At 35.7% G+C, this 25,229-nt stretch overlaps 1 protein-coding gene and 1 long non-coding RNA gene across 3 annotated transcripts in view; one reads left to right on the top strand and one right to left on the bottom strand.

The window, feature by feature from the left end:
* The first annotated feature begins 6,483 nt into the window (after positions 1-6,483).
* The window catches only part of galnt2 (UDP-N-acetyl-alpha-D-galactosamine:polypeptide N-acetylgalactosaminyltransferase 2), a 180,791-nt gene continuing 162,045 nt past the window's right edge, over positions 6,484-25,229 (top strand). The window contains exon 1 of one of the 2 annotated variants that reach the window (XM_087278403.1): positions 6,484-6,748. In XM_087278403.1, coding sequence (XP_087134529.1) covers positions 6,653-6,748 — 96 coding nt within the window. In that variant the 5' untranslated portion in view covers positions 6,484-6,652. 2 annotated transcript variants of the gene reach the window in all.
* On the bottom strand, positions 14,649-19,245 carry LOC147841067 (uncharacterized). Its single transcript, XR_015505959.1, has 2 exons — positions 15,730-19,245; positions 14,649-15,674 (listed from the first exon to the last, which is right to left on the bottom strand). It is a non-coding gene; the product is annotated as an uncharacterized LOC147841067 (long non-coding RNA).

The raw sequence follows: 25,229 nt of genomic DNA, 5'->3' as shown, positions 1-25,229 counted from the left end.
TATTTACAAGGTACTGATTTAAGTCTTTGATATTGACATAAAACTGTAAATAAATTATTGCTGCCTTATTTTTTTTGTTAAATCAAATTAACCATTGAATCATTTCAACTTGCATCAAGCAAACTGACTGACGAATAATATGTTAAACTTTGTGTAATTAAAAAAATTGAAAACCTGATAATTAAAATAAATTAAAGTAACATTAAACTAAATGATAATATATTTTTAACATGCACTTATGTGCACTTATACTCAGAAAAGTTCCTATAAATGAGTGGTAAAATATATTTTATTATCTCCTGCAATGACAAAATGGTAAATTCCATAATTGATGTAATAATAATCATACTTTGTGCCTCAATATGCTAGTTCCACCCTGACCTCACATTTCCTCCTTCATTGCAGGAAGTTCTGTATTGGAGGGTCTGAAAAGAGGTTGAAAGGAAAGCAATAAAGTATTATAGACCTTTTTTTACAATAAATGGACACCATAGGAAATGAGAATCATTGTCCAATTGTAGGCTACAAGCCAAATGTTCCCACGGTAAAGTGAGTTTCAAATCCCAAGTTTATGAGCAGGAAATGCACAACCACACTAACAGAATAATAATAATCTGATGTTTAATTATACCCTTGAGGCTTTTGTTAGGTTTTTGACAATAAAACCCTTTTATTAAGCTTTATATTGTCGAGAGTGCCAGAATACAGTACAGGTCATTTAAGGCTAATTTTCTTCTTTCTGTTATAGGAGACAGACACAAGTTACATTATAAAATGCCATACAGAAGTCCCGACCACACAAACGCAAGGCAATTCAGTTCATTGTTATACAGAAAATTGCTCAACTTCATTTTTTGCTCAACTTACGATTTTTTATTTCCAGGACACAATTGAAATTCTTTATGTATTCAGTGCCTCCAGGATTTTGCAGGGACTAATTATTATTATTTAAATATTTGGGGCCTAAAATTATGGCTTCTCTCAAAACCTATGACATTATTTATTTCAATTCTTGAAAATCTTTTTTTTCTTTTGTAATTCTCAGACGCTAAAGGTAGGGTTCCCATGGGTCATGGAGTTTCTGGAAAATCTTGTAATTTTAATCCTTGTGCACTGTTCAAATTTACTACCCTTTAGATACATTAGAGATCAGACTGGATTAAATTGCTGTAAAAATCCATCAGATAATTTTTTGCATAAAATCAAAACTACTAAATACAGGCCTATCTAGAGGGTATCTAGAATTTTACCTCTTTCCAACAGGGAAAACCACTAACCATCAATGATTATATGGTGTCATGGTTTTGTAATAAAAAAAAATTGGTTATAATTGAAGGGCAAAAACAGCCACCAACAATAAAATAGGGAAAAAAAAAATCAAATTAATCAAAAACAATGCATCAAAGGTGATGTATGTTGTTTGACATGTCCAAGACTTTGATATAAGTTAAAAATAATCCAGTCCACAATTACTTTTATATTGAATATATGTCATTTTATGTGTTTTATTTTCACCAAATCAGTGACATCATTTTTGAATTTGGCAATTAAAGAGTTAAAATCCGGTAATTTTCTAAGCTATTTAGTAGTTTTGATCAGGACTGGGGTTGATTAACAGATTTATGCAAAAAACAAGTTTATGAAAATATGCATTGATGCAAATGATGCATTTTTACAACAGTTTAATTTCGAGGATGATTTTTTTTATCCCTAGCATAATAAAAGGGTAACAAATTTGTTATTTAAAAATTTCAAAGCATTTTCCTAAAATATGTGTTAAGATGGTAAGATTTGTCACCAAAAATCATTCTGCTAGCAAAAACACAGAAGTAAAGGTTAAATTAAGAGACAAAATCACCCCAGAGTGGTTGAAAACATCCCCAACAGTACATAAGGGTTAAAAGATGTATTTATTATTATTATTATTTATAGTTAAAATTAGTTTTTTATCATGTTGTTCCACATGTTTTGCTTGTAGTTATGGTTAAGCTAAATTTCACTGCCATTTTATTCAACCGGCAATCAAATGCAGACTTCGATTTATTGCCAAAATCGGCAGGAACTTGCAATTTTAAAAACGGCAAGCTCAACATGTTGTGCCATTTGCTTGATTTTGCTTTTAAATTTTAAAATCACAGAATTGTTCAATTCTGGACGGACACAACAGCTGCCCGTCTTTCTGTTTATTCTACTGTAGGTCATGGAAATTCATCTTTTTAGTTAGTGAAAGTCAGGTAATTTGACATTTGGCTTAGAGCGGGAACCCTGTAAAGGTTTTCATGTCTGTAGCATTTACAACGGTTGGACAATGAAACTGAAACGCCTGGTTTTGGAACACAACAATTCATTAGTATGTTGTCTGGCCTCCTTTTACAGTCAATACAGCATCAATTCTTTTTGGAAATGACAAATACAAGTCCTGCACAGTGGCCAGATGGATTTTGTACAATTTTTCTTGAAGAATAGTGGCCAGGTCACTGGGATGCTGGGGCAGGAAAACCAATCCTGGCTCCTTCAAAACACTCCAAAGTGGCTCTGGTGAGTGTGTAATCCATGAGAGAAGTTCAACTTCACTTTCATGTTTATCAAACCACTCTGTCACCAGTCTTGCTGTGTGTATTGGTACATTATAATCCTAATACAGGCATCGCTGTCAGGATACAATGTTTAAAACCAATGGGTGATATTGCAGTCCCATGCTTCACTCTGGGCATGCAACAGTCTGGGTGGTATGCTTCTTTTGGGCTTTTCCACACTGAACCTTCACGGATGTGGGAAAGACAGTGAAAATGGACTCATCACAGTTGTTTCAGATTGTCTGCAGCCCAAGATTTTTGCTGCTGGCGAAACCTCCAACACTAAATTGGCCAGTATTTCAGTTTCATCATCCAACCCCTGTACCGTGTACATTCTTTCAGACATCAAATTCAGATTTTTGTAGGTTTTTATAACATTTATATGTAAATAAATCAGGAACTCAAACCATTTACCTTATTATGTTGTTATATTGGAGTGGTCTGATTCTTGGCACATCATGATCGAACCCTCCAGCTATTTGTTATTTCATAGACACTCAATCCTAATCAATTTACAGCACACTTACAGCATCAGCAGCTGTCCTGAAGCAATCGGAGGATAAGTGCTTCGCTCAAGTTTGACGCAAGATTGAATGGGGTGCCACTTGGCAGCCCAAATCTTTAACTGCAGCGCCGTGTTCATAATGATCCAGTGTGTGCGCTGCCTGTCACCAGAAGAAAAGTAGGTCGTTCAAGTGTTTCCTTTAGAAGTGCAGCGAGTTTTTCCTAAATCAGCCTCGTCTTTTATTTAAATTATTCGATGGCTCAAAAACATTCAGGTCAATTTTTAATGAGTTCTTTAAAATGAAGAATCTGTTTCCAATTGTAGCTTGTATTATTCATCACAGCTGGCCATTGATAATTTAAAGGAGTTTCTACATGTATAAATTAGATGGCTTTTTTTCCCTCTCAGGTTTTAAAAGACACCCAGTGGGCCCGTTTTGATGAATAAGTGAATGTCACTATCGACTGTCTGAAATCAATCGTCTGTCAGCTGATGCAGGGATGAGTGTGGCTCATCTTCAAATCTCTCTAGGTCTCTGTCAAATATTTAAACAAAATCCTTGTGAACTTCCAGAAGACGCCAAGCATCAATTTGCGAAGCTGCATTTATTCCATTAGTGTTCTATAGCTTTTATTAAGTGCAAAAGGGTTGGTTCACCCTAGAAAGACAATTCTGTTATCATTTACTCTCCCTCATTTTGTGTCAAATAGTCCCATTACTGTAAATCTGTTCACTGTGATGTCGGAGAATATTTGTAAAGAGATGAAAAAAAAATCCCTTATGAATCATGCGGTTTAATCCAAGAGACACTAATGCAATTCAGCACTGAGGCTTTTATTCATGTATAAACATCGATCAGGAGACATTATTTACAGTATTCAGTTGGGATCATGAAAGCACAAGCGTGCCATGCAGGAATCAATGTGGTTCATTCTTGGGTCACACAGCATATGATCTTTTGAAAGAAAATATGAGGTTTGTTCTAGGTAGGTTTGAACACAAAAGAAGATATTTTGAAGAATGTTGGAAACTGTTACCCATTGACATCCATAGTAGGAAAAACAAATACTATGAAAGGCTCTGAAATACTAAGAGGTTGGTTTCCAGCAGTTTGTTTCTTTGTCTTCAACAGAAAAAATAAAAAAGGTTTGGAGCTTCTGATTATGTTCGCTGATCTATGTGAATAAAAGTTTATTTATTTTAATTATTTTAATCATTTTAATTAATTTGGATTTATTTTATACTCTTTGTATTCTAAAATTAAATATGGGTTGCTGTAAGTCTTTATTGGGACAAATATGGACAAACCCTTTACCCAATTGTTGGGTTAAAAAACTAATTAAAATTATTACAGAAATTACCCAACATCGTGTTTGTCTATATTTGTTGTTCAAATGTGTTCAGTTACAACAAACCAGCATTATTTGAGTATTTGACTGTTTCAAATTTCTCAGTTTGGTGAATTTTATTATTAAACTGATTTGTTTTATTTTGAATATGTATTATGGATGCAAATGGCCCTGAGGGTGCGTAAATGATGACATCATTTTCATTTTTGGGGCAAACTAACCTTTAAGATCAGTCTTGTGTTGAGCAATAGTTCTGTCCAGACACACTGGGATTTATTAAGTATGTAAAAGGTGTAAATGTTCTCAGTATGGGTCTATTCTAGAGGAGCCCAGTAGGTCTCATTGAATTAGTTAATTCGGACTCCTGCACCTGCATGCAGGGGAAAAATGTATATTGTTGCCACCAATTATTTTTACAAATGTATTTCCTTCCTTCATGTAAATAATGTGCACAATATAATAGTTTATTTTACTAAATCATGATCACATTGTAATGATTAGTTTCAGTGATGTTAAATCAAATTAAAGAAGCAAGTTATTCCGACACGATTTCAACATAATGAAATTAATTCTCTATAGGAACAAATGATTATTTTGGGTCCACAATTAGACTAAAACTACTCTACAAAGCAAACTTACAACAATTTTATAAAAATGTGAAACCATTGTATTTGTTGAAAACTTTTTTTATAATGTGCATACCTCTAGTTTAAAAAAAACTGAAATCGAAGATTTCAAATAATGTCTCACAAAAAGTGGGTGAGGAGTCACAGTTGTACAGGCCCATGAAATATGATTATCTATAATTTAGCCTAGATGAGCAGCTCTAAATGGCATAACTGTAATTGATGGCTTTTGGTTCCTTACCAAAATAATCTGCTGTAATTATGATTTCTGAGTTTCTGGGAGGTGCTGTATATGTGTAATCTTAGCAAATATGTGACCCTACCCCACAAAACCAGTATTTGTTGCACGGGTATATTTTTGGCCTAAAAGAAAAATCACACGATATATTTGTGGCTATATTGTATGGGTTAAAATTATTGATTTTTCTAGTATGCCAAAAATCATTACAGAATTAAAGATTATTTTGCATGAATATAGTTTGTACGTTTTCTTTTATGAACATGTCAAAGCACAACTTTTGGTTAGGAATATGCATTGCCAACCACTTTATTTGGACAACTTTAAAAGTAATTTTCTCAATATTTTGATTTGTTTTTAACCATCAGATTCCAGATTTTAAATAGTTGAAGCTCTGCCAAATATTGTCCTATATCCTAACAAACCACTGAATGGTCAAATCCAAATATTAACAATTATTAATTGTTTTCGCTATTACTGATTTAGTTAAGTAATTTTAGTTTAGTTCCCTAATTTAATTTATATTTCATTTCAAATAATGAAATGAAAGTATTTTATTTAATGTCAGGGTAGTGTAACACTAAGAATGTGACGACAGATCACACTATGTCTTTGTTTTCTTTTTCCTTTTTTAATAACCTGTTTTAACACATTTTAATCTGTTTTCACTCATTATTTGTTTTTATTTTCATTAGAAAGCACATTGAATTGCCACTGTTTATGAAATGTGCTTTATAAATACACTTGCCTTTCCTTGCTAAGAATGCTATGAATATGTTATTCAATTGTAAGACTTCCTCTTTAAAGTAATTAAAACAAACTTTTTATAAATTTATTAATTTTTGGATCTATATAACTTTTCTAAAAATCCAAAGCTATTTGCTTAAATGACAAATTAAACCAAACAATGACTTTGTGTACGAGAGAAGGCTGGGTTACAAGATGAGCAGATTAAAAAAATATGCAACAGTGGAAAAAAGCAAGCGTATTTTATGACTTTCGAGAGAAAGCGTCATACCATAATACTATGTTAGTGAAATTTTCTCCAACATGCGCCAAACAATGATTCCTCGGCGCATCTTGAGGAGGTTCAGGCTAACGATGGATGTCTCCACCCCCGGCCCGCCTCCGTGCGCTTCTCTGCGGAGCGTGATTGGATTAAAGTCGGTTACCCTTTCCCCTCTAACCCGGTGATGCTGGCTGTTTCCTGCTTCTTCCTCTAGCCAACCGCTGCTGCTGCTGAAGCCTTGTTAGTTGAGCGCTGTGGCCACAGCGAGACGCAGAACGTGGACGTCAGTGGCTTTTCAAGGCACAAACCTCGAGCGAGCCACTGTATCACCGCATCAAAAAACACGGCAATGCGCAGGAAATCTAGGATGTATCTATGTTTCGCTGTGCTTTGGGTTCTGGGCATAGCTTATTATTTCTATTCGGGAACAACGCTGAGTCGAAAGGTAGGTTTTTCTGTTTTCTGCTTTCTTCATGTTGAATGCCGCTGGAGTGGTGCGAATATAAGTTGTTTGTGGCGATTGTATTGAAATGTTTCGTGTGTGTGTGAATGTGGAAAAACAGTCGGCATGACGGTAGAGAGTCCGCACGTTTAAATAGCCAAAGTCTGTAGACTGGGCTCACAAAGATAGTGTTATCGCTCCGTGCTGTGATTTCTCTGCCAGCCAGGCTATCAAAGAACCATGTTTTGCTTAACTGCATTCACACAATATCACGAGTCTTTCTATTAAAATGAGTTTTTTTCCCCTTGCCGATTAAATTTAGGATCGAAAGCGACGATGACCGGTTAAAAACGAGCTGTTTAAATAGTGAACGACACTGTAGTTGTAAACCATTCATTAAACATGTTTGATATGAATTGTAAACATCTGCAATGTTTCAGGGAAGCAGTAAAACAACTAACGTTAGCGTTAATTCAAGTTGGTGGCTCTCCTGTTTGACAGCTGATAGTCTGTCGTGGACTTTTCTTGTGATTGTAAAGAGTTTGGTTCAAATGTTATGATTACATTTAGTATTAATTTAGGATCTGTCGGTGACGTTTTACATCGCCTTTACTTTGTTACGCCAGTAGGTGGCGACACAACCAACTATGATTTTGTTAGTTTTTTTAATCAATTACGAGAGTGTGCAATTTTGTGAATACAGTTAATGCATATGGGGTTGTTACAGGAACAGATACAAAGCTGTACAACTCAAAAATCAAGCAGTATCATATCAGAGGAATTCCCCGTTTGCGCTTTAATGTTCCTCCCGCATGGGAAGATTTTCTTTGACCATAGGAAGAGTGCGATCTTAAAATTAAATGAGAATGACTCTAATTCATAATTCATGCAAGAACTTTATTGTTTTTTAAACTCGCTATAGGGGTTGAACCATGATGATGTAGTGAACGATAATGAACTACTCCTAATTAAATAAATAAAAGTAGACCTAAATCATAATTGACCAATCAGCATTAAGTTCCTGTGTTGTGTATTTGTGCTACACACTCAGCTTATTACCCGCAGTTAGAAGAATAAGTTTTAGCGAAAAATGCAACTACTTATATAGTTTGTACTACCAGCATAATATCCATTTAGCACAATGTCGTAGTCAGTAATTATGGTAGTCAAAATCGACTTTGAACTTTTTAAAATTTTTAAAAGAGTGTTTGTTAGTAGCTCAATTCGATGGGTAGCATTGCAACAGCAGAACTATCCATTTTATATAGAGCGTTTTACAACCAGAATAAAGACACATTCAATTTTGGAGCAGAATTATGTTCAATTTTTGTCTATTATTATTATTATTATTATTATTATTATTTGTTTTTATTTTTATTTATTTTTTTTACAAAAATACTGAAGTAACACATATTGCAAAACCCATATTCAGACAAAAAAAAAAAAAAACTGGCAATTTGATATCTTATTTTTAAACATGACTGTGGGCACGCCTGGAATTATGCAAGCGTCCGGTGTCAGGAACTTCCAGTTAATTTAGTACAGCTCTTTATACTACTTTCTTGCAAACTGGTATTTGTTAAAGCTTCTAAAGCTTAACACACTAATATTTTACAGGACATAACTTTCACATTGAAAAGAATAAGTTGGATATTGGAATCTCAATTGCATGTTGCATAAAAAGCATAATAATATAATGATAATAATAATAATAATAATAATAATAATAATAATAATAATAGTAATATAAAAGATAAATTTAGAATGCATATACAGTAACTTTTGGTCTCCCAGAAGCTGTATGTGTCTGTTTCATTAATCACCACTTGACAGTGTACATGTAGCACTCAGTTTTGAGTGAGGGTGGTGTACCATGAAACCACACTTTTTAGTAACGTACCATCTGTCTCAAAGGATGTTTGCTGAATTCGTAGCTCGCATAATATTCAGCTCTTGTAGCTTCCCTCTAGGTTAAGTGACAAAAACTGTTTTGAGGTTTTGTTTGTGTTTTTGTGCTTTGCTCCCACAGCCGTCCATCATTTTCTATTGTGAGTGCATTTGATATTGTGATCAAGGCACAATGAGGTGAATGAACCACTGCACATTTGGGAATTGCTACCTTTTGGCACGCCTAATGTACATTACTGAATGTATCGGTATTGTTTTCTGTGCGGCATTGATCACAGTTTGTTTGTTATTGTCCTACAAGTTGCACTGCAGACTGAGGGAACTATTTGTTCTGGATGCGTGGGTGAAATGGTAAGATGCTGGACTTCATATTACATAGGCTTATTAACTATCAGTTTCTCACCTGCTTTATTGCTGCTATTATCATATACCCTCATGATGTACATAGACAACTGCTTGGGGATCCTTCATGTAGTGTTGCATATACAAGTGGCTGAACAGCTGGTTAGTGCTCCTTCATCTGGCTCACGACACCTCACATTGAATCCCTCTCTCACGGGGCAGCTTGTGTTCTTCTTTATACTTAAATTTACCCAGTGAATTTAAATTTATTGAAAAATTTGATTTGACGTGACCTTTGCCTCGTCCTGCCGCATTTATTTCTGTGCTGCTTACATAATAGATTTTAAACAGATGTCAAAGATTGTGTCTCTGCAAGGAAATGAGCTTCTATGACCAGCCATGGTGTATGACTGCCTCAGGACGGCGGCAGCGAGGTTGCACAGAGGCTCATCATGGATTCTCCTAGTCTAGCTGTGTTACGCAAGGGTCAGACCCTGAATATTTTTCCCTATCCGGAGCCACGTCTGCCCTCGGATGCAGGCGGGATTGGGAAACAGGGGGCTTTTATCTCCACCGAGAAATGCGTTTGATCTGATATCTGCTCCACAACACAATTATTGACATGCTGATTGTTCTGCCCCTGTTGGCAGGATTACAGTGGCGGTGCTGGGATGGGGCTGTACCGCTTTCAGTCACTTGTTCAAATCAAAGCTTGTTAACATCAGGATGAAGCAAAGTGCGTGACAGATTCGGTCAGCTCACTCACAAAGCCCTGTGTGTCTTCCTTTTTCTTTGTTTCTCCTTTTGATAGCAGTGGAAAATCAGTCTGGCAACTGTCATAAAGAAAAACGTAGGCCTTAAGTTACACTTGTCAACCAAATGTTATGTGTAGGGTGGATGTAAAGATAATTTCCTCTTTAGCAGTGGTCCCCAACCTCGATTCAATTGGTACCGGGCTGCGCAAGAAATCATTAATTATTTGCTTTTTATTGAGTCTGAACGATGTTGAAAAATATTTTATTTTGAAAAATGACCATATTCTCTCAGTTACATCTTGGCCACTTGAGTGCCAAAATTCAATTCAATTAAGCTTTATTTGTATAGCGCTTTTACAATGTAGATTGTGTCAAAGCAGCTTCACATAAATCTTCATAGTAACTGGATCAGGGTAGTTCAGTTTTTTGTGTTTAAGTTCAGTTCAGTTTAGCTCAGTTCAGTGTGGTTTGAAGTCATTATTGAGAGTCCAAACTGAAGAGCAAATTCATCGATGAGTAGCTTTTCAGATCCTGAACCATGCGAGCCAGTGGCGACAGCGGAGAGGGAAAAAAAACTTCACCAATAGGAGAGTGAAGAAAAAAAACCTTAAGAGAACCAGACTCAGTTCGGCACGACCATTTTAATTTCTCCGCTGGCCAAAAGTCTTGTGCAGAGCTGCAGTCTCAGCGATGGAGACTGGAAGCTGGCCTCAGCGAAGACTCGTCTGTCCCTGGAGCGTCACTGGAATCAGTCTCATGCTCTCCACTCCCCCATGACCACCAAAATGTAACCCACAAGCTAGCAAAATGAGTAAGAAACAGACATCTTTGGAAAGTTTCTTTGCGAAGGGGTGAAGTCTGATGATATCATTATATCTTCTTGCCCAGTGAAACAGTGGCAAATTTAGGCATGGGCAATGTAAGCAATTGCCCAGGGTGGCATCTTGCTAGGGGTGGCATAGGGACCCCACCACCATTCCAAAACCACGCCTTCCCCCCATTCTTCACTTTTGTCAGTGACAACCGCCCCACCCACAACCGTCGTTTACCTAGAGTGCCAGTTAAGCTTGTTCCGGTGTTGTGCCGAGAAACGCAACCCCTGCCGTAAAATGTGCGTATGTTAACTTAAATGCATTAAAAAAAAATGTAATAATAGTTATGACTACTAATTATAGTGACTGAGGTGAGTTCTATGAACTGAATCTTTCCCTTAGAAAATATATATACTTAAATATAATTAAATTTATAAATATATTAATTAGATTTAATTTAAATAAGTAAAGTGAATTGTTTAATGTGTGGTTTAGTTAATAAAAAAACAACAATTTTATGTTTTCTCTTTGTTTAAAAACCCTCCAAAAACCCTAGTTTTAGAAACGGGCTCATAACAACAGTTACTACAGTCAATATATATATATTTTTTTTACAGTTATTTGTAAACTTAGTGTGTTTTAAAATGCATTTCACTTCTTTATCTTGCTAAAAATAATCATACATTTTCATCAATTATGGCTCTTGATTTACATTTCTTTTAAATGTAGACTGAGAATGCTAATGAAAGACAATGAAGGGGGTGCATTTCAAGGCAGAGGTGCATTTCTTAGCACAACAAGTGGCCTTGTTCACATATTGTGTTTTTTTTCATGTGCAAGTTCGTTATTTCTAATAGAGACTTGCGGCTTGCAGCCAGTTAAAAACAAATCACGTTTTCAGAATGCCAGAAAAAGTTGAGGACCACTGCTCTTCAGTATAGTATGCACATGCCTGTTTTTGTTTTATTAACCATATAAATGTAGCTAAGGCTATAGCTTGAAGGATCTGGATGAGTTAGAAGGTTGTAGCTGTATACTGGTATGATGGATTATTGCGATAGTATCTAGTCTGCTTTTTTTTTTTATAATGTTGATATGGAAGAAAATGTACCAGATGAGAATCTCACCTGCACATATGCAACTTCATTCCACTTGACTGCTTAGTCTCTCAGCTTGCTCCCCTCAGACAGGAACAGCAGAGAGAATGTCAGAAACAGAGGGTGCAATATCTAATCTCTATCTCCCACAGGAAAATCTATCTTTAAAGTCTGCTGTATCAAAATACTTTGGAAATCCAAAATATAAACATGGGTTGTTTTTGAAGATGGATTTTTCCACTTTGCAAAAATGTTTATGGATATTTACTTTACCCTAGTTTATTTCTCAATGTAGAATGTTGGATTAAATGGCTTTTTTTTTTCTTTGAGTCCAGGATTGGTGTAAAACCAAATATATACTGATCTCTCTGTACTATACATGGGCCGGTATAAGACTCTGACGGTATGATAACCGTAGATAATTATCACTGTTTTACTGTATTATGGTATTGTGATCACTGCTCTAAAATATATTCTTTTTAAATGTCTGTGTAAAAAACAAAAACTTTTTCTGCTTTGAACACAATATATTTTATTTAAAAAAAAAACGCTTAAATATTTTGGAGCAGTAAACGCGTCAGGTTGAATAATTCAAGTGAATCATTGACTTCTGTTACCTTCAATTGTTTTAAAAACACTAATTTATTTATTTTTAATCATTTAAAATGGCATCGTTGGATATATTTTCTGCTGGAGATCCTGTTGTCATAAAAAAAAGCATAAACATTTTTTACACATACCTCAGAAACAGTATAGCAGAAAATTTTGACTGTTTTAAAACCTTGACTTTTCCAAATCCCCCTATACCTGAGATGCTGCTCGCTGCAGAGCCACTTGGGCTCCAATGAGGGGAAGCTTGAGCTCCAACTCCTCTACCTATGAGCTGTTTTAATGCCTACATCCAGCCCTAACCCTAACCCCAACCCCAGTGACATCACTTGTAGAAGATTATGTATTTATACCGAATCATTTTGAGTATATAACTAAAAACAACGCATGAAAAAAAAAATTTCTTTAGGGTTAATAATGCTAATTCAATTAGAGCCAAGTAAACAAAGTAAGTCTTTCATATAATATATCTACTAAAAGAAAATAATACTTTACACACTTATTCAAAAATATTGCTAAAATTAATAAACGTAAATATTCATACACATTTTTTTAAAGTAAATAAATGGACTCAATGGGCTAAATAACCTGTGAGTGCAGATTCCATGTGGGTCTACCTATTGTTGTTCACGTGCACTTGGCTGATACCATTGTGAGCATTTATACTTCAGCGTACTGTTTGTGTTCTGCAATAACACTTTCAAAATGCTTGTAGGAAGTGAGATCTTATATTTTTAGTCCTGTGTCAATGTTTTTGCTGGTGTTTTGAGTTTTCTCTGGAGATGCATGTGATCCTACTGTAACTAAAACTTGCACTCATTCTAGGTAATAAAGAACCAGGAACCAACGAATGTTTGACGACTTTAATCATCAAATAAACTCAACAAACATATTCCTTTGCAGATCCTCTGCGGGACTTGTTAAACTCATGCCACTGGACTTACTCTGCTCCCTTTGCTCTTTTGGCCTTCAGAATTGCTTTGGTGGGTTATGCTGTCTTTGTTAGTGGGCTTTAAAATTGCTTGCACTGCTTAGTTTGTCCATAAGGTATCAACACTGCACCAGTCTAGTCTGGTTTTTCACAGTTGCAATAGAAACCAAAACAAACTCGTTTAAATCCCCTCACGTAAACTATAGGCAAGGGGTGTCAAACTCAGTTCATGGAGGTCCACAGCCCTACACAGTTTCCAACCCTGTTCTGACACACCTGCAGGTCTGAAACAAAAGCCTAAAGGACTTCATCTGTTTGATCAGGTGTGTTTAATTAGGGTTGGAACTAAAATGTGCAGAGCTGCGGCTCTCCAGGAACTAACTTTGACACCTGCTATAGGCTGTTCATTTGACTTTGGGCTATTTTTGTGAGAAAGTAATGCAAAGCAGGGGATTTGATTATTTTAATATTTTATAAAAAAAAAACTAAACCGATTTTAAATACCAGCAAACCCAATTGAGAGTTCAATAGCGGCACCCTAGTATCCCAGTCAGTTTTTTGTGGAAGAACGAACTGGACATTGATATATGAGGTTACTTTTTACTTACCAGAGGGTGAATTGGTTTTTAAATATGAAGGGCAATATTTGAAGGCTTCTTCGGCTTATCTCTTGAGCATGAGATGCTGTCTGTGAAAACTCTACTGCCTTGCAAATATGATGCTTTTGTAGCTCTTTGCCATAGGATGTTTTTCTTCCTCTTATCTACTAGCTAAGCTTCAAAAGATCTTATTTTATATTATTTATTTAAAAAAAAAAAACTGGCTGCTTTTAAGTTGGCAACCGGATTTCGTAACATTTCGTTTTGCCATCTTGCTGAATCAGCAGAGTTTAATTCCTTCATTTAAGTCAGTGACTTATGATTAGAACAGAGCTCCAGTTAGCCTGTAATTGTTTTCCCCAATGTTCTCGGCATTGCTATGATCAGGCAGATGGATACAAGTTTTTTTTTTACGAGCTAACCTTTGACAGGAACATAGTAATATATGTATCCATAAAGAGTTTTAAAGACACAGAACAGAGACTATTCTGTCTCGTGATCCTGTGCTGTGGACGACTGAGTGACCTCTGTGTTCAAAGGTCATGGAGATGAGTTTATGACCATGACATTCCTCTTTCGCAGTCCACTCTGCTTTTACCAGATGAAGACAAGGGCTTTAGGTGAAATAATGAAAGTGTACGAGACGTTTCTCATGAATTAAGAGTGATATCCCGGTGTCATTGTGTCAGTTTAATAAATTTCTCTCAAGCAAAGTATTTATGCTCTAGCTGTTTTGTTTTTCTTTTTTTATCAGTTTCATCATTTAACTAATTTATTACTTGTGCATTTAACAAGGTATTGGGGCATACACTAGTGCTGCAGAGACCTCAAATCTTGAATTTTTTTAAAAATTTTGTTCTTTTACAGATATTTGATAGCATTTTTACCCCTTCACTTTCATGGCTTTTTGGGTAAATTATTGAAAGTCTGCCTAATTTTTTTTATTATTCTACAAAAGCATAACATAATCTCCAACTTTGAGATTTTTTTAGAATTGTATGAAAGCTATAGTTTTATTAAAATATGAGGGGAGCACAAGTGCAAAGCGCATTTAAAATAAAGGAAAGCACATGCTCTTGCGCTTGTCACTTCAGGTCAGAGTAACGACTGCGAAAATGAGTACGGTGACTAGCAGCAGTGAAGAGATTGTAAAAAAGGATGTATGGATGTCACCAGAGTGGCTTTTTGGTTTCTTTTCTTGTGCATCCCAGCCACTAGCTCCCCATCTGAAAGAGTTTTTAGCATAGGGCGTAATATAGTCAATCAACTTTACAATTTATAATGTTGCAGTGTGTATTTTAAAAGTGATGGTTGGTTCCTTTTACTTGAAAGCTCAGATTTGATTATCATAATTTGTCTTGTTTACAGAGTTCAAGGTTTACTGTATCATTATTATTCAGATCTTAAAGTTTGCTTTGGTTGTTCAGCATTTACGCTTTTTTTACGCATTGCACACACTTTGTAACATTTTATTTATCAAGTTTAAGAGTCTCTTTAACAGTTATGTTAAAACACTTTTTACTGAACTGTCCTGCTTTAAATGATTCCAGAGGACTTTTTTTTATTTATTTATTTATTTTTTTTTATAAACTCTCGTAAGGACATTTTTAGCAAATTGACACCAGAAAGAAATGTTGAATTTTTATCATGTATTTACACTAAAAATCTTATTTAATATGTTTATTTATTTGTTTGTTGATTTTTAATTGTATATTTATTATTGAAATGTTCTTGCCATGAAAATAGCCTTGGCTGCTGACATGGCATTACATAAAAATGTTACATTTACATTACTGGCTTCAGAATGCATAAAATGTTAGGTGTATTTTTGTATATTTAGTGGTATTACCGTATTTTGTGCATACTCCCCTATTTACTCATACCTACATTAAATTATTATCCTGTTTTCTTAAGCAATCTCTAAATTAAACAAATTTGCTAACATCCCAAATGTAATCTTTTAAAAAGCTCAAGTTCTTACTGTTCATTGAAAAATATTTCCATTCCAAATTCAGTTTTAGCATTTAGTTTTTTTTAATGTTTATTTAAATTCAAGATTCTCAATAAGCATACATTGAATTAAAGTGCTTAATTGCAGTGTTTCCTGAAGTAAATATCACATTACAGAAGACATGAAGCAAATGGTTTTGACAATTGTTACAGTGATTATTCTTGACATGCGGTGATTAGCTTTGAAGCATTGTCTTGTCCAAAGCTTTTTACTGAATTCTTTGGCATCAGAAATGAATTTGCTGTAATATTTGGTAAGATAAAGGTCTCTGCAGGGATTTTCAGAAATCCTTTTCAATTCTCCCACTGCTGCCTGTTCAATTGGGGAGTAAGATATGAAGAAAATTAATACATCCCTGCGTACCACTTCAGTTTGTAACCACACTGTCAGAGACAATTTCTCATAATCTTTCTCCTTAGTATTATTCTGTATGCGTTCAAGCTTGATTCTAGCCTTGTAAACTAAAGGCGCTCTGCGGTTTCTCATTAAACTGCACATCCTGGTTGCTTTTAGATGATGATTGAGTTCATCTGAGTGAACAGTGGAAGAGGAAGGACTATTTGGCTTCTAGTCAAAACTGACCCAAAGGCTCCTGAGCAAACTGGCCGCAAGCCAAAAAGCAATGACAGGAGGAAGTGAAACATGAATGTGTGAAAAATACAGAAAAAGCTGAATATGCACTGAAGTGAGCAAAGGAAGTTGGAAAAACTCAAACTTGCATCTGTAGACACCTTGACTACCAAATGGCTCCTTTAATATTACATGTAGAGATGGAGAACTGCCAGTTTGTTTACCCAGAGGGCTAACGTCTAGAGAAATGTATCTCCAGCTGAATTTGCGATTTGGAGAAAATCGATTATCCTCTGCAGGGGTAGTCATCTTTCTGTGTTTTTCACATTTAGTTCAGTCATCAGTCTCGCATGTCTCTGTGAAATATTCACGCGCAACTGCCGAATGCATATGAGTGCAATGCAAATGAGAAGAAATGAGCTTTTGATGTTAAGGGTCATTCATTCTTCATCACGGTTTAGATTCTGTAAATTCCCCTTGTGGCTACTCTGTGACATCATTCTGTGATGTTATCTTTTATGATTAACACAGTCAGGCACCTTATTGGTCCGTCAAGGCCTGGCCGATATAAAGAGAGTGTTTTTCACATTTTGAAGGTAGGATTGTGCAATGTTTTCTATTTACTATAATTTTGAAATTGGTTTAATGATGTGCGAGAGTTGACGTTGAGTATGCCTCGCAATGACTTTGCATAAAGGATGTTCTGGAATTTTCCAGAAGACCATTAACACATCCATTACAAAATACTGGTAAATTCTGACATCATTTAACCAGAAATGAGCTCTAAACGTCTTCGCTTGTATATGTAAACATAGAGGTGGTCAGGCTTTTGTTGATGTTTTCACTTATTTAAAGCTTTAGCATTTATGCAGCTGCTTTGTCCTGGAGATATCCGAAGGCAGAAGCGCGAACTGCAGCTGTATGTTTACACATTTTACGTCATTACAAATTCTGTGGATGGATAAGTATTGTGAACAACTTCGATGAAAACATATGGAGGCACATTTTCACTTGTTGAGATGTTCATAATATGTGTGTGCTGGCCCTCACCGGCTGCTTCACGTGCACACGCATCAAGCGACTGAAGTAGAGCTTGAAGGTAAACAAACAACGGTTTATCATACGCATTTTATCGATACTTTTTGACGCTGTTGGCATTAAGAAGGAACATAGAAACGATATCTGACTAACATCTAGCAGCTAAATGTTTCTGGAAAATATTTAAAGGCTTTTATTTTCATAAACAGTGCAGATGTGAATGCGTTCTGATTGGCTGGAGTAAACGTCTCACGGTCAGCACGTTCTAATCAAGATCGCGCTCTTTCCAACAATTTTCCTTCTACCTTTACAGAGAGCAGCATTTCTGCAAAATCCTGGTAATGTTACAACTTCTATTTCCAGAAAATTGCCGTTAAATTTTTCGGAAAGGTCTGTATGTTTGAAAGGGGCTAATAAATAATCACCACAAGTCACTTTGTTTCTGAATTGAATAAAATTACAGTAGAAATACAAAGGCAGTCACTTTGTTTTAAAATTTTGTTATTAACTTTACCCTTTTATGTGCGAGTTTTAAATACTCCAGATGGCTTTTTTTTTTCTTTTTTTTGACTTATTTAGAATCCACTGCAAAGTTCAACGGTGACGCAATAAGTTTATCTCCTGCCCCAGTGATCCATGTACATATTTTGTTTCTTTTAGCCCTTTTCTGTAAATACTGACAAAATGTTCCAATTAGATTGTGAAATTTCTGATACTTAAATATGTTATAGAACATATATTTGGTCAAAGATTATGCTATATTGACGTATCCTCGGCTATATCTCATCTAGACTTTACCCTCTCCTGCAGCATGGTAAATTCTAGATTGCATATAGCTGAGGAAACTTGTGTCAATATAGCATAATTTTCTTGACCCTGTACAACAAATAATATTTTTATTCAGAGGTTAGGATCATAGCTGTATCCCTTCTAGCAACAACCGCAAGAGAGATCCAAGCTGCTGGATTTACGTCATGTTCATTCATAATATTTTTCCAAAAATACATGATGGCAAGTACATCTTTGTCTGGGTGAGGAATATAGAAAATATTCTAGTAACAAAAACCGTGTGCATCTTGCGTGATCAAAGCACATAGTCCTATTATATTGAAAAATAATAGTTTTTTTTCCATCTCCATAGACATGCGCATGCATTTTACAAATTTTAAATGGTATGTTTTGCTTGTAGTTATGTGTATTTGAATGTCTGAAACTTAAAATAAATGTTATTTGTTTTAAAGTACAGATAAATTGAGTTGACAAGCGCTGCGCATGCCTCACTGTGCACCATCAAGTTTAGTTAAGTAGTTGATGACGTGTGTTCTGAACATTCTAATCACACAGGTGTGATTGTATGCTTTCGGGACCAGCCAAGGCTGATCTATAACTATAACTATAATACCCTGACTTTTCCTAAATGTGCGTGTATTTCTTTCCAAGACTAAGAGCTCCGAGTATTTCTGCCCTGAATAACCAAAGTGTTTAATCTGACCACGATCATTTCAGTGTCTGTATCAACTTCCTACTAATTAAATGTAACATTCTGATAACAAAAACTTTTCAGAAATGTCTTTCAAAACTACATAATCAGTGAATAATTGCTCCCTTGATTGCCAGGTGAAGCAAAATGGTACTATAAACCTTGCTGACGGTTTATAGTAATTGTACTCATTTACAGACTGTATTACCAAAATGATCTAATGGAAGCAAATTTAGTTGCTTTTAGTGCTGTTGCCAAACTTAACATTCTTTGTTGGTGAAAACCCACGCCTCTCTGTATCAGCTGTAGTTTTATTTTATCATTCTTCTGCTTCGACATCTCCAAGACAAAACAAAAACTGAGTGCTCGTTGTTGATAAGCTCTAACTGGCTCAAGCTTTTGGAGATATGCTATGCTGAAAGTAGTTCAGACTTGTTTTGGAGCTTTAGTTTCCCAGTGGGCAATCTTGGTATGGAAAGTAGAGGGTATAGAGCGCCTATAAAGGGAATATTTGTATTCTCTGAAGGCAGATGTAACTCTTGATTTTTCTTACATAAGCAACCAATACCACAGCCAATTCAGCCTTGGCCTTTTTTTTGTTGAGGATATTTATCCAGTTGTTTCAGGTGGCGTCCTCAGATGATCTTTCTGATGGAGAAGATGTAATGCACACTAGGAGTCTAACTTGAGGATCTATTTTAAGAGCAGGTTCTAATTGACTCTGGCTATTTAGAAGATTTCACCACAAGAGCAACATAATCTCCCTCTATCCTTTGAAATAGAGATGAATATCAAATGCAGTCAAGTGTGTCTCATTGTTCACAGTGTTTAAGCCTAAAGGCAACGAGGATGCGAGGACTTCAAAGGACCCATGAAAAATGAAGCACAAACATTTAGTTAATTCTTTCACTTAATGTCAGGGAAAAGATTCTTGATTTCACTGTCCATGCTCTTAGAGCTGCTGTAAATGATGGCTGAAATAATGATGTCATTTAGGGATGCTGTTAGTCATTGTCATGATTCAAAACATATTCACTTATTAAAATCTGAGATTTATTTATTGGCATATTTTGACGTTGTCTTTTCACCGTTCATGAATCTATATAGCCACAAGACCTGTTCAAATTTTCTTCTTTTTATTTTGTACTTCTTTTTGTCTTTTTCATTTGTTCATGTTGTCATTATTATTATTGTTGTTATTATTATTATCATTATTATAGGCTTGTTTTTTGGTTTGTAGCAGGGCTGCAAAATATTAAGAATCTTATTTTGCGACTATTTTCCTGCGTGATAGATGCGAAATATTACACGCGTAGCAGTGCGATATGGCTGTATATCGGCACTGGTTGGAGGTGTGCGCTAGCACAAGGCCACCAGTCGAGTGCCTTGGTGTCCCACCAGTGACAATATACAGCCTAATCACATTTCTAAGATTGTGATATTGCGTTTATACAACATAATCAGGCATAATCGTGCATATAATTAAGAAAGTTCTCATGGAGAGTTTAAAAATCCTTTTGTATATGGAATTACTTTCTTCCGCCATTTATTCACATTTGCAGCTGACTTCAGAACAGAAGAAGTCGTTATCACTTTAGATCTAGTATTTGAAGGATTCTCTAGCGTAATGTCTAAAGTGATGGCAAAACAAAGGATTTTGCTCACATTTTAAGATTATAAGGCTGAACGACATAAAATGCAATCAGACTAGAGAGATTTCCCAGTATTTCTCTGTTGCAGTAGGGAGATTACAATAATTAACCTCGAGAAATCCAAAGTAGTTGTATTGCATGAGAAATAACAAAAAATAATAATACTGAATAATACAAAAAAGTAATGCATATTTTTTAAACCAAGCCATCTATTCCACTGCAGAATCTTTACATTTAAGAGTGTTTAATACTCAAATAATTACTAAATCTATTTATTCATGGACTTTATAAGTTATCATAGATATACCAATGCTATGAATTTTTCGTCATAGCATATATTTGCTGAACAAAATAGCATTTAATTGCTGTCATTTTGAAATCCTATACAGTAGATTTTTTTTCCCTCCACGGTCACTATTCAGTGGAAACCAGTAACACATCTCAAGACTGAACATCCGCTTCATGTCTACACAGACACATCTGCCTGTCAGCTTGTGCTTGAAATATCATGGCACGTTTCCCACATAGATTAAACAAAGATAGTCTATGAGCGCTGAGCGAAGCAGAGTTGTTTAAACAATATGCAAGGGCCCGGTTCTTCATGTTTCGAGACATATACACTAATGGGAAAACACTGAGCATATTGCCAAGGGCAAGAGCGTGTTGAAGATGAGGTTTTCTTAGCCAAGCGCTTCCAGGCTGTTTGCCGTCTTGGCATCTCGGAGAGTGCCACAGACCAATCAAACAACAGCCATGTGATTTTTAATGAGCTCGGGTTTTGGAATAGCCTCCAGTGATGTATCATCATGTCAGCGGAAGACGTTACAAAGCTGCTGATTAAAAGCTGTATGAAGCTATTGTGCACACCTTTGCACTCAAAATGCACAAACTTAAAAGCATAAACCTCTATATTTTGCATTAAAAAAACGGTTGCTGTAATTAACCATGTTACCAACAACCTATTTTAGTGCATATTTTGGAATAACACATAAAAATGCATTATCAAAACAGGAATTAGAGGAAAAATTGATTCAAAATCACGATGCATTTATAAATTGATCTTCTAAAGTTTGTAATCCAATTTTTTTTAAGATATAATCACGACAGGCCTGTGGAGATGTGAGCTAGAAACATAAAAATAATAAGAGTTGACAAGCATATGTATGTATGCTGCTGGATTGTGACTCCCAGAATTGCAATCAGATTGGATCGTGAATCCCTGAAGATTCCCACCACTGATCAAAACTTCAGGATGCACATAAATTTTAAAAATGCACTTTAAAAAAAAAAAGTAGAAAAATTTGCATAAACTACGATAGAAACACGTTTACCAAAAAAATTTCAGCATGCACCTCAAATATAATAAGTTTATTTCTTTTAACAGTTGAAGTAATAACAAAATCTAATTTAAGCATGATGGGATGGCATAATGGACAAATCAGTGTACCGACCACATTGTACAACATCTGAAATGTTTTTATGATCATACTAAAATAAGTTGGTCAAAGCCAGTATTCAAAATGGTTTGGTATTATTGCCTCCTTATTATTATTATTATTATTGCCCCCCACTGACTCTTTTGCCCCCCCCACCCCCCCAATACATCCCCCACTCTCCTCTAACTTATACTCCTCGCAATAACTGCACTGTTTAACATTTGCACATTTAAAAACTTGCACATTCACTGCATCACATTGAACTGTTTACTTATTGAACTGTACATAACCACTGCATATGGACATTTGTAATTATGTAGACACCCACTATAAATATAGACTTGTAATCTAGTACTGATTATTAATAGCAACCTGTACATATATTCATATATTGTTACATATACACTTGTAATCATGTTTATCTATCCCTGTACATATTTTCATATATTGTAACATATACACTTGTAATCATGTTTATCTATCTGCACACTACTGATTATTAATAGCAACCTGCACATATATTCATATATTGTAAATCTGCTCATAGCTTATCCAACCTGTATATAATGTTCATAGTATATCCATCGTAAATATCACCATAGTTTTTCTATAACTGCACTTTATAACTTATTCCTGTATCCTGCACTTGCTGCTATTGCACTGCTGGTTAGACCTAAACTGCATTTCGTTGCATTGTACTTGTACATGTGTAATTACAATAAAGTTGAATCTAATCTATTATGACGCTACCAAAGAGCATTGTCATGCCTCCAGAACCAGTTCTGATTGCATTCATTGCATTTTGTCTTTGGCGGCACAAGTACTTTATTGTATAAAAAAATGGCCCGCAGTGTTGGATACTTGCGTTTTATTCATTTTCAAATATTCTTTTGATACATATGTAATTTTAAAGGAACCTGAAGTTAATGTCATAGATGTATGTGCTTGATATAATCACCTGCTGAACTGTAATTTGCAATCAGCTGAATGGTTGGAATATGCCAGTTGTGGAAATATTGTGCTGACAAAAAGTTAAATGTATAAAGCAGAGGTCACCAATCTTGTTCCTGGAGTTCTGGTGCCCTGCAAGATTTAGCTCCAACTTGCCTCAACACACCTGCCTGGATGTTTCAAGTATACCTAGTAAGACCTTGATTAGTTCAGGTGTTTGATTAGGGTTGGAGCTAAAATCTGCAGGACACTGGACCTCTAGAAACAAGTTTGGTGATCCCTGATATAGAGGGTTCTTCCAAACAAACTGTTTTGACCAAGGATTAAAGATGATGCTTCTTCATCTGTTTGTATCCCTGTATAAAAACTGGCATGCTCTTAGAGCATTGGCCTCAAACTCAAATCCGGATTTGCTTCAACTCTATCAAACACAGCTGATCCAAATAATCGAAGTGTTCAAAAGAGTCATGAACACCTTTATTAGTTAGATCAGCTGTTTGATCCGGGTTGGAGCAAACCTGTGCAGAGTTGCCGCCCTCCAGGAATTAAGTTTGAGACCTATGTCTTAGAGCAGGGGTCACCAATCTCAGTCCTGGAGGGCCGGTGTCCCTGCAGGGTTCAGCTCCAACTTGCCTCAACACACCTTCCTGGGTGTTTCAAGTATTACCTAGTAAGACCTTGATTAGCTTGTTCAGGTGTGTTTAATTAGGGTTTGAGCTAAAATCTGCAGGACAGCGGCCATTCAGGAACAAGTTTAGTGACCCCTGTCTTAGAGCAACCAGAACAGAACCTCTTGTGTTTCTTCTGTATTGTTCCTTTGCTGCAAGAATATTAAATCTTTAAAAATGAATCTTCCTGGGTCTTGGGATAATTATTGATTTATAATTAATTTTTGGCACCATGTTCATCAGAAAGGCACGATTGTGTTCTCTTTGACTCATTGGATAGAAACTGTGTTTAATTTGCAAATGTTTTATCTTGTGTTCCAGTTTTGCACTTTAGTTTGCATCTTTGAATGGAAACATAGCTGTTGTGATTTATTTATTTATTTATTTATTTCATTGATTTTTTTTTTGTTTGTTTTTTTTTTTAGAAAAAAAATAATTCTAGGTTTATAAAATATCCAACGAGTGGAAAAATGGCATCAAAGTACATGAGCTGGTAGAAGTTATTCTCACTTGACGTTTGGTCTGTTAAACAATGTAGCGGGCAGACAGTGTTTACTTTATTTGCTCCACGCTTTCACTTTCGGGCATATAAGGCATATAATCGAACACCAAAGTGACCAGATTGAACCTGGAATTGACCATCCACTTCGACTGACAGAAATCAACTCCAGCTGTGGATTTAAGTCGCTGAGCTGGAGCTTGATTTGTCAGCTCGTGCGTGGCTCTTGTTGCCTGATTGAAAGCATTTACCGAGAATGCCTTTCCATTTTCCAGAGCTCTCCCTCAACTTGTTCAGCATGAAACGGTGCGCGATCAAGTCCCTGCCCAGATGTATTATATAGCTGATGTGCTGCTTGAACTAAATGCCATTCACTGATGCCACAATGTGTAATTTAACCCATGCAATTTGGTCTGAAATTCTTCTGCCGCAGATTTCGAACTAAATCAAGAATGCAACGGTGTAATCATTCTTGTGGCTTTTGTTAAGCTCAAAGCATCAATTACATGCTAATTAACATGCAGTGGAGGGCAGACGGTGCTCAGGAACTGCTGACTGCGGTCCCTTGTCTTTCAGCCTAATGTTACCTTTCATGCATATGCAACCACAGACTCCTCAGTTTTTTTTTTATTCACCCTGTCATTACAAAGACAGAAGATGAAAACTGAGTTAGTTTTTCCATTAAATTCCCTAGACTCTCAAAGTTAATTTAATTATTGTAATTATTTCATTTTAAAGTCATTTTAAGTGCTCTTGCGTGCAGTTGGATGCTAGTCAAACTAAATGCAATACTCCACAGCTTGTTGTAGTAGCGCTGACCACCATACATTTTCCAACCTTGTAAATTATTACAGAGGAAAATCTTGGCATCATAAAGCAAACCGCTGAGGATCTCACACTTGCATACATTCAAGTAGTTTCAAACACAACAGTCCCATGCTGACAAATACACCTTGTTGCTAGAAGAAGCATGACAAATGAAAACAAAATGTCTCCTAAAATAGACCAAAAATATCAAACATGTTTGATTTCCTCCCACTGGAATAAAATATTGAAGGTACAACTCTGTGAAGTATGAATACATTGTTTTGGCATGATTTCTTACAACACATCCCATAATGATCAT

Source organism: Danio rerio, chromosome 13, assembly GCF_052040795.2.
Source record: "Danio rerio strain M-AB ecotype USA chromosome 13, GRCz13ab, whole genome shotgun sequence".
NCBI lineage: Eukaryota > Metazoa > Chordata > Actinopteri > Cypriniformes > Danionidae > Danio > Danio rerio.
Note: the sequence above shows the minus strand (reverse complement) of the source record. Positions and strands in the feature narration are given on the sequence as shown.